Raw genomic sequence first — 11,172 nt, 5'->3', positions numbered from 1 at the left:
AGATCCCTACATGATGTATCAAAGGCACTATTTTGCAAACTTTGGTGGAATTTCAGGACAAAACCAAGTCTTTGGAGTGCATTCATGAGTCAAAAATATTGTAAAAAATTGAATGCAGTAATTGTGCCATGGAGAAGAGGATCGCATGTGTGGAGAAAAATGTTAGAATGCAGAGATATAATTAAGCATCAGATTATATGGAAATCAAGAATGGGATCTTCATTGTTTTGGTTTGATAACTGGACAGGACTAGGTGCTTTGTACTTCCTCGTTCCACCAGATTTTGGTGTAGATGAAGACATACAAAATGTGAATGAGCTGGTGGTGAATGGGGCTTGGGATGTTAATAGAATGTTGGAAATTCTACCTGAAGAATTGGCTATGCACATTGTGGAAAATATCAGACCTCCAGCATTGGAAAATACACTCGACTCTCCCTATGAGATGCTTGAAACAAGAGGTAATTTTACTATTAAATCAACCTGGGAGTACTTGAGAAGGAGAGACAATCATAGGCTAGCTTACAAGATGATATGGGTGAAAGGATTGCCATTTAAAATCTCCTTTTTTTATGTGGAAATTGTGGAAAGCTAAGTTAACACTGGATGATTTTATGCGTAGATTGGGTTACTTTATGCCATCAAGATGTTGGTGTTGTGCTTAACCTAAGGAGGAATCACTTGTGCACGAGTTTTTCACTTCAAAGGCTGCTACAATAGTATGGAAATACTTCTTAACAAGAGCAAGAATTTCGATGCAAGAACTGTTCTTGCACCAAGCCATTACAAAATGTTGGACAACATAGGTGCTGCCCAGAATTAAGCCTATAATGCAGGCTTTACCTTCATGTATAGTGTGGGAATTGTGGAAGACAAGAAACAGTCTGAATTATGGTGAAGCAGTATCAGTCAGTAGGGTTATTCATCAAGTATCGACAACTCTACAATCTTTGGAACAAGTAAGAAAACCTAGCCTTCGTGTGCCTCACAAGGGGCATGACTTATTGAATATGCTGCAGAACTACACTCCAAGATTGAAGTTTGAGAAAGTAGTTTGGGAATTCCCAATGGAGGGTTGGATCAAAGTTAATCTAATGGAGCGAGTAGAGGGAACCCAGGGAGAAGTTCATTTGGTTTTGCTTGAGGGATGAGGCTGAGATGTGAGATATGCAACTGGAAGGGAGATCTATGAAAGATCAAATAATGAAGCAGAGGCAATGGCAATTGTGGAAGCATTGAGACTGTGTAAAGAAATGAACTATAAAAAGATTTGGCTTCAAACTGATTCATTGTTATTGAATAACATAATTGAGGGAGTATGGAAACCACCTAGGTGTATTCTGGATCATATAGAGGAGATTATGAGAATGAAGGAGGAATGTACTCTTACTATGACGCATTTTTAGAGAAGGAAACAAATTGGCAAACTACCTAGCAAATTATGCTCTAGATCATGGAAATATTGAATGTTATGATTTATGGGATCTAGAATCACAAGGCAGAAGGATAGTCAATGAGGATAAAATGCAATGCCCATATTTGAGAGTAAAAGTTGCTCGAAGCTAGGCATTAAAAGGGGAAGAATAGAAGGAGGTGAAGCTGGAGACAAAACAAGAAAGTACCATGCCCAAATCTGGATAGAGGAGAGCATGGTGATGCATTTTTTCACTAACTTTGTTTTCTTTTTTGCAGGAAATGTTATTGTATCTATGCCATATTTTTCAAGGAACTCCCAGCTTGTGGTATTAGTACTTGGTATTCATTCCAATGGGAGAGAATTGAGGATAGGCACAAGCATGGACAATTGGAGGAGCAAGCAGATGAAAATTCTGCTGCACAATGATTTCATACTGGGCAGCAACCTTTGGGAGCCAAATGTGAACAATTGGGATGTTATAGTCTGATGTTCAACATCAAATTAACACTCCAATAATACCAAAAGAGAGCTGTACTACAATCCTAATGGATAGCATACTCAAAACACACGCAAAAGTAATTGAATTATGTTGCACTCAACAATGGTGCACAGTTAGAAGTCTTTGTGTGTATAGGGTCACAGATGGCTTGATAATCAAAATGACAAATTTGTCGAATGGACAAACTGAATATATAGGAAACCACCCAAAGATCAAGAAGGAACATATTGATTATGAGACAAATTACTCAGTGCTCTCTAATGATCAAATCCTTATGGAGGAGATCATAGTGAGGAGTTCTTTTATCTAACATTGTTTTCTTTTTTGCAGGGAACTTCACTGTGACCATGCCTCATCTTACGACAAACCTTCAATTGGTGGTATTAGTACTTTGTACTCATTCCATTTAAGGAGAATCATGGATGAGCACAAGCATGGTAAGGACTGGAAGGGGCAAATATGTTGCTCAGAGTTGTTTTATCAAAGAACACTGGAACTATTGGTTTTGGCATCAAAATCTAGGGTAAATTGGCTGCATTGAGGTGCTTAATCTCAATGCAGCACTCTTACTCAACAAACCAGAGGTCAAAGTGTACAAAGATATCAGTAGAAAACACAAGGAATACACGAGACTTTGATCACAAAAACATCATGGTCGAGCAGTACTGGGCAGGACAAGAACACTGCAATTCTGAGGAAACGTTACTGTACCTATGCCTTATTCATTGACAAACCTTCTAATGGTGATATTAGTACTTTGTACTCAACCCATTGAAGGGGAGTCATGGATGAGCATAAGCATAGCACAAATAAAAGGAAGGGGCAAATCTGCTGCCCAGTCTCTTATTAGAAAAGGGCAGACGAACGGCTGGTTTTGGCATCAAATTCTGGGTAATTTGGCTGTGTTGAGGAACATTTTCTCAATGCAGCACTATCCAACAACCCAGAGGTCAAGCCATACAAAGAGTTCAGGTAAAAACACAATGAATTCATAAGAATTATTTACAAAAACACCATGGGCGAGCAATTCTGGACAGGATAAGCGACAAAGCAATTGCAGCAACAATTTTTTAAATCAGTAAATCCAATCTGGGTAGATACTTCAATGAAACATAATAATAGGAGAACTCAGGAAGATGTTGAGGCTAAGACTGCAGCAACAAACAGAAGGAAATCAGGCGAAAATGAAGGTGAACAGAGTACAATCACACATGGATGGGCAGTGCTTATATCTGAACTTATGAGCTCAATGGAACAATGGACTTCATGCATATCCACATGGACAGTACTATTCTTGCAACAGAGAAGGGGCTTTGCATGCAATCAGCAGAGATTGGGCTGTAGGTATATAATTCTGGTATCTCATGCATTCACTGGACATGGGCAATGCAAATAACATGGTCTTCTACTCGCAAGAAATAGAAGGACAACATCATGAATGGACATCAAGGGCTAGTTCTTTATGGTTATGTATGCATCATGATTGATTTTTTACAATTATTAGACTTTAGAGATCATTCTCTTATTAGATAATTATGTAATATCGGTTTTGGGTATCACATGCTCAAAACTGATAATAGGACATATATGTAATAGTAATCATATCTTATAGTCTTACACATCGCAAGACAACATGCTACTTTGTTTTTCTGCTTTTTATATAAATAAAAACTAGCCCTATCCCTGCCTAGTGGATTGCCTAAAAAATGTTCTTCCTTAAATTCATCACTCAAATGCCAATATAAAGGATAGAGTCATGAATAATAACCAAATCCATTTTAGGAGAACTTACTCAATCCATGTGGGTTAAAATCGCCTCCCAATCACAAAATATGATGAAATTAAGCTAACACTCGAATTATTCCTTCTGCCAATGATTTCCAAATCTGCAGTCAAATAGGTCGCTTTTGTGATGTTGCATCTACGGCAAAACACTTGAAGATGTGAGATCCACTAAGCTAGCCGACCAATCATTACTACAAAACACACACCGCATCTACAGACGCGCTTCTGCGCACACACCTTCGCCCAAGCAGCCCCGCATCGGTGTAACTTCAATGCAAATGCGATCCACCTGGGCCACTTGCAAACCCTCTTTTGTGAACCAAAATCGTGCACTTTTAGCTCCGCAGTTGCGATGCACCAGGCCATAGGTGCAATTGCACTAGATCCTTGATAACCAGCAATGCTAGTATTCACCAACCTAGAACAAAATCAACCCAAAACACACCTGAGCAACCAGGGCCTTGTCCAATCACACCAACAAGTCCGAATACATTATCCAAACTTATAAAAATGATCAAAACACTACAAATAACAGCAAAACCAAGAATCGAAGATTGAAATCATTCTCTTAACTTTCAAACATTCCAAACTCGCCAAACACATTCGAGTCATACTTTGATAATCCGGATCACGACACATTTTGGCACACAAGTGCCAATCCACTTACGAACCTATCTAAGGTCTTAAAACCACAGTAGGAGTGCGATAACATCGAAATTAGCTCCCTTGCCTACCATCCCTCAAGAATTTCTTCTTTTGATAAGCTTCAAATTTATCGAGAATAAGGCCACTACATAAAAGTTAGCAATATCGGCATACCAAGGAGTTGAAGTGCTAGATATTGCCAAAAGTTGTTCATCTGGGAAGACGTCATTGATTTCAAGATCTCCCTTTGGTCTTCTTGCCTCTTCAAGCCTAGATAGGTGATCCGCGACTTGATTTTCCATTCCTTTCCGATATTTGACTTCAAAGTCAAATTTTTGCAACCAAAGGACGCACCTAATCAACCTCGATTTGGCATCCTTATTTTCCATAAGCTAGCGGAGAGAAGCATGATCAGTAAAAACTATCACCTTGGATCCCAACAAATAAGCCCGAAATTTTTGAAAGGCATATACAAAGGCAAGCAATTCTTGCTCGGTCACTGTGTACTCATTTGTGCATCATTGAGTGTCTTTCTTACATAATAGACAGGACGTAGAATCTTGTTGTGTCTTTGACCAAGAACCGTCCCTTTAGCCACACCATTAGCGTCACACATAAGTTCAAATGAAGAGACCAATCAGGAGTGACTATAATAGGTGTCGTAGTGAGATTTTCTTTCAATTCCTAAAAAGAATTGAGGCACTTCTCGTCAAGCACAAATTTAGAATCTTTTTCAAGAAGCTTGCACATGCATGGGACTCGCAATGTTTGAGAAGTCTTTGATAAATCGCCGATATAAACCGGCATACCCCAAAAAGCTTCTAACACCCTTGACCGAAGTGGGAGGAGGAAGTTTGGAAATAAATCCAATTTTTGTTCAATCAACCTCAATGCCTCACTTCGAGGATTTGTGGCTAAGAACAATACTTTCGTCCACGATGAAGTGACATTTCTCCCAATTAAGCATAATGTTGGTCTCTTCGCATCTTTTGAGCACTTGCCTAAGATTGTCAAGAAAATATTTGAATGAGTCACAAACCACAAAGTAGTCATCCATGAATACCTCCAAGAAATCCTCCACCATGTCCGAGAAAATTGATATCATGCATCGTTGAAAGGTGGCCAGGGCATTGCATAGCCCAAACGACATTCGGCTAAAAGCAAATGTCCCATAAGGACAAGTGAATATCGTCTTCTCTTGTTCCTCCAAGGCTATGTTGATTTTGTTGTATCTGGAGTAACCATCCAAGAAGCAATAAAATGACCTTCCCGCTGGCCGATCAAGCTTTTGATCAATAAAAGGCATAGGGAAATGGTCTTGGCAAGTAGCACTATTGAGTTTCCGGTAGTCCATGAAAACTCCATCCGAACACCGACCTTGTCAGAATGAGTTCATTTTTTTCATTTTTAATCACGGTCACGACTCCCTTCTTTGGCACACATTGTACTGGACTCACCTAAGGACTATCCGCGATGGGGTAAACAACCCCGACATCCAACGATTTTATAATTTCTTTCTTCACCACTTCTTGTATGGAGGGATTCAACCTCCTTTGATGCTCCATACTAGGTATGCTATCTTTTTCAAGTTGGATTTTGTGCTCACAAATACTGGTAGGAATCCCTCGGATATCCGCTATTGTCCAACCAATGGCTCGTCTATGCTCCTTAAAGGTCTCCAATAATTTCTCAACCTGCACATCATTTAACAAAGATGAAAAAATTACGGGTAGAGTGTCATTAGAGCCAAGAAATATATACCTTAAGTGTGGTGGTAGTGGCAGCTCAACGATTGAAGGCTTGGCGGGAGAAGTGACTCTATTCTCCAAGTCAAGAGAAAGCTTATTTGGTTTGCATGTGTATGTATCGAACCCTTCCAATGCATTCAATGTCTCCACATATCCCTCTATATTGTCACCATCAAAATTCATCAAGATCGATGCCAATGCCTCACAAGGCATTCCTCTTCTATCTTCACCTCAACGACATCTTCTACCACATCAACAATATCAAGTACCGATACACTCTTGTATGCATTTGGTAGTTTCACGCCCATAATTTCTTGAAAAGTCACTTCTTCGTCATTCACCCAGAATTAATCTCAATTCTTTCCGAGTCCATAAGTGCTCTTTCGGTAGCAAGGAATGGTCTTCCCAATATGATATGAATTTCTTTATCAATGGCACAATCAAGAATAACGAAGTCGTTGGGGAGGAGGAATATCCCTACTTTCACAAGGACATCATCCACTATCCCTATCGTTTGCTTCACCGAACGGTCGGCCATTTGCAATTTCATACTAGTAGGCCTATGAATCCCCGATCCCTCTTGCTTGTATATAGCAGTAGGAATTAAGTTTATGCTTGTCCCATTGTCACAAAGTGCTCTTGCAAAGTCACACAATCCAATAGTGCATGGAGTAGTGAAATCCCCCGGATCCTCTTTCTTTAGGATGGTGGTTGTTGACATGATAGAGCTAATCCGCTGGGTGACACTCACCCTTTCATTCTTGATAGTATTCTGTTTAGTGATCAAATCCTTCAAGTATTTAGAAAATCCGGGCATCTCTTGAAAAGCTTCCACAAATGGAGTGTTTATCGACAATTGCTTTAAGATTTCATAGAGCTTCTCAAACTTGCTATCATCAACTCTTTTGGCTAATATTTGAGAAAATGGAGGGGGAGGTCTAGGAATTGGTGCTGGAGATTTTTGTGCCTCTATTACTTTTTCCTCAACCTTTTCATGGATCACATCTTGAGCCTTCACCTTTGTCGGGATTCTCTCAACTTCAACAACATTAGGCATTTCAACTTGTGCCTCATTGTCTTGTTCAATATCTTCCACATCGACTACCCGTTCACTCTCACTTTGAAGTAGTTTCCCACTTTGAGTTGTAATGGCCATGCAATAAAAGGTTTGGCTATCCCCAATACCCTTTTGGTTCGCAATTGTATCACTTGGGAGTGTGCCTTTTTGTTTTGGGTTTTGTTCGCTTGAAAGATCTCTCATTTACATCTCTAACTTTTGAATAGATGCGGTGTGAGAAACCACAAGCTTGGTCATGTTTTTCATTGAAGTGTCGGATCTCTCTTGATTTTGCAATACCCTTTCAAGCATGGTCTCCAATTTGGAATTACTTTGATCGCTTGAAGAACTCTTCCGCAAGTATTGAGAGCTAGATTATGGGCCCTTTGGTGGAACATAGGGGTTTGAACTCCAATTTGCAAAATTGTTGTGTTGTTATTGTTCTAATTTCCTTGATTTGAATTACCTTGATTGTTTCGCCATTGTTGATTACCTTGCGCTTGCGGGTTAGGTCTCCATTGATGTTGTTGTCCTGACCCTTGGTAGTTTTGCCTTTGATATCCTCCTTGTGAATAATATAGTTTGCTTCTTCATATTGCATTGGAGGATATTCTTGATGTTGGCCTTCTTGATGTTGATAGTTAAAATTTGATATATGTTGTACTTCTTCCACAATATTCACTTTCTTTGTTTGGCTTTTCGTAAATGTTTTTGTCAAAATTTTACATTGGTGGCAAGCGCCGCAATCAATTAAGCTCTTTCTTTATTTTCCTTGACGATGTTGGTCAAAGAAGGGGTACCATATGAGACACCACCCGCCTTGTCGCCCGAATGCTAAGTTTGGTTGTGTTCGGCTACCTTGTCGAGGATTTGGTTGACTTTTGCAAGAGTCTTGTCCATGAAAAATCCATTAGCCGTATTGTTGGCTACGGATTGGTTCATGGGGTCCAACCCCGTGTAAAATTTCTCCAACAATATATTTTCCGGAAAACCCATGATTTGGTGATCTCAGCAAGTATTGCTTGAATCTCACCCAAGCTTCATGAAGTTGTTCCCCTGGAAATTGCTTGAAGAAGAAAAATTTTTCCCGAAGCTCGAACTTCTTTCTTTGTGAAAACTATTTCCGTAGGAAGACATGCACAAGTTCGGCCCAAGTGTAGGTGGAGTTTGGAGGTAGACTATGAATCCATTGCCTTGCCTCTCTGGCTAGAGAGTATTTGAATACCCTCAACCTTAAAGAATCATCTGAAAAATGATTCTACTTATGCATTGCACACACACCCACAAAATTTCTGAGGTGTTGTGTTGGATCATCATCGGTGAAATTTCTGAAGAACTCCTCCGCCTTAGGTAGAGACTATGGTCCACTTTTAAGTAGCCGCGTCAACTCTAGAAGGGACAGTGGAATTTGAATCATCAGTAAATTCATCCATATCTGCAAACACATTCTCCGGCTCGCCCATGCTTGCCTGTTACACCAAACAAAACAAGCATAGTGTCATGGAATAGAAAAAGGTGTAAAGTAAAGTATACACTAGTTAGTAACTTCAAAATCGTATTTTCCACAATTTGATACGCTCAAATTACACCTATATAAATGGTGTAAAGCGGTCTATGTCAAATATAATAATCCAACTAGGTTGGGATCGATTCCCACAGGAAATATGCGTGAAAGGATTACTTCAATAGTGTGTCACGTGACTATGGTCGTATTTTACACCGTTAGTTTGGAAAGAATTTGATAGTTGTAAACTATGAAGAGAAGCTATTTTGTTAAGAGATTTGACTAATTGGATTAAGAAATCAAGGTTGTGTCCCTCTTTATGAAATATAATGCTATCAGTGTTAATATGATATTTTTTCTAATGGAAAGTCCTTTGATATGAAAATGGCTCCGAAATGACTATCCAATATTTCCCAATAGTTAGATAGTATTTCCTCTTTATGATTTTTCCAGATACAAAAGAGTTACAATTAAGAGCAACCAATATTTGCCAAGTAGAAGTGTAAAACCCACTTATTCCTAAGCATTCTATTAAACAAGGTTTAAAGCCTCGAGATCTTGCTATTCATTTCTACCAAACCCTAACCCACTTTTCCAAGTAAAAGATAAAGAAAAATGGCAAGAGTTAATGTTTGCAACCACCAAACATAAATGAATCATGAGAAATGAATAAAAATCAGTAACTCATTATATATATATATATATATATATATATATATATATATATTATTCAATGGTAAAAAAACCTTACGTTCACTTTGAGTCCACAACCTTAGTATTTGGAGTTAGATACTCGTGCTAAAATACAAGAACAAAGCATTAAAGATAGACATAAAAGCTTACAATGAAGACAAAGTTTTGGAATTTATTTAAAAAGCTCGCTCCAAATAAATGAAGTATTCAATACTCTTAATGTAGGACCTTTTTTAGACCAAGATGACCCACAAAAGCCCTAGCTCTTCCATTTATAATGGTCAAAAAATGCAGACAAATTTGTGACAAAATAAACCTTCAAGAAAGTTACGCGATCAAAGAATGGACCGCAGATGTGATCCGCGGACCGCACATTAATTGCATCGCCGCAAATTTGATCTTCAAGACTTCCAAAATTCTACCACATATTGGTTATGCGGTCCGCATGATCATTCCGCGATCTGCATAATGGATTGCAGACTCGTCATTTCTTATCATTATAAGTTCCCTTGCCTTTGTGCGATAATTCTGCGGTCCGCGCATCAATTATATGGTCTGCATAATGGACCGCATATTTAAATTTTGAAATTGGGCAGGCCTGGATGCGTTTGCGATTGAAGTGTGATTTGCACATCTGTTTTGCGATCACATATCTATCCGCGAATATGATTTCTTCAGGGTTGTTGACATCTTTTTCATTATCTTCGCTCTTCAAGTGCAATTTCCTACAAAACAACATAAAAAATGACTTAAAATGCTTCAAAAGATAATCTAAAGTTTATGAACTTAGTATTGGAAGTGCCCCATTTCTATAGTACATCACCTGTCCTGTGTGCAAAAATAAAAATGAAACTATTACTCATATCTTCATCGCCTGCCCTGTTGCCCATGCATTTTGGGATAAATTGGGTTCAACAAATCTCCTCATTGATCCCAATAAGTGTCTCACCATTAAAGATTTTAATATTACTCTTTGCAATAATCACTTAATTTGGGAGGATACCTTTACTTTTACTCTATAGGGAATCTGGTTGAATCGAAATATTAATAATTAAAACAATACTTATTATTCTTTATCCCCTAAATTTGTTTTTCAATAGACAATGGAATTCAAATTCATCATAGCCAGGGAGCCTTTGCAACATTAAAAAGCCCATCAAAGTAAAATGGCTTAAACCACCTAGTGGATGGTATAAACTTAACACAGATGGGGCATTTAAAGCTAGTAATTTGTGTTGTGGAATTGGTAGAGTTATCTGAAACAACTCAGAAGACTGAGTAGCTGGATTCAATAACTATATGCATGCTACTACTCCTATCCATGCAGAACTACTAGCTCTTCAACATGGCCTTCAACTTCCACGTGCTCTCCAACTGTGTCTGTTGGAGATTGAAACAGACTCAACAGATATACTTCTATGCCTTGAACATAGTTATCCTACGTACAATCCCATTATTTGTGAATGCGGGGGGTTGATGCATCGGATGGAGCAGGTGGTGGTCAGACATATCTTTAGGCAAGCAAATCAAGTATTTCACAGTTTGGCAAAGGAAGCTTCCAAGCGGTCCAAATTAAATCAAGTCATGAATTTTGTAGTCCCACTGCATTTTGTTGAAAATCAGTTCCTAGTAGACAAAGGTGTAACACATTTTGTTAGGTTTATTTCGGCTAATATATATGTACTAAGTTGGTTGAACATTATAACCAACAGGTCCTAAGTGGCATCTCTATGACATGTAATATGACTGGTTCTTAGTAGTACTAATATTAGTTGTTGGACTTTAAGCCATTGGGCTTTAAAGTAGAAGAAGTGTGAATTGGAAA

The 11,172-nt window shown here is 38.6% G+C and overlaps 1 protein-coding gene across 1 annotated transcript; it reads right to left on the bottom strand.

Moving 5' to 3' along the window:
* Positions 1–6,430: 6,430 nt before the first annotated feature.
* On the bottom strand, positions 6,431–7,354 carry LOC109211447. Its single transcript, XM_019374979.1, has one exon. The coding sequence runs from the start codon at positions 7,352–7,354 to the stop codon at positions 6,431–6,433; it is 924 nt and encodes a 307-aa protein (XP_019230524.1).
* Between the last annotated feature and the right edge of the window lie 3,818 nt (positions 7,355–11,172).

The sequence above is a fragment of the Nicotiana attenuata genome, unplaced genomic scaffold, assembly GCF_001879085.1.
Source record: "Nicotiana attenuata strain UT unplaced genomic scaffold, NIATTr2, whole genome shotgun sequence".
Taxonomy (NCBI): Eukaryota; Viridiplantae; Streptophyta; class Magnoliopsida; order Solanales; family Solanaceae; genus Nicotiana; species Nicotiana attenuata.
This window is presented reverse-complemented; position numbering and strand designations above follow the sequence as displayed.

Coding starts and splice junctions, on each gene's coding strand:
- LOC109211447 (XM_019374979.1), bottom strand. CDS start 7,354: ATGAGAGATCTTTCAAGCGAACAAAACCCAAAACAAAAAGGCACACTC.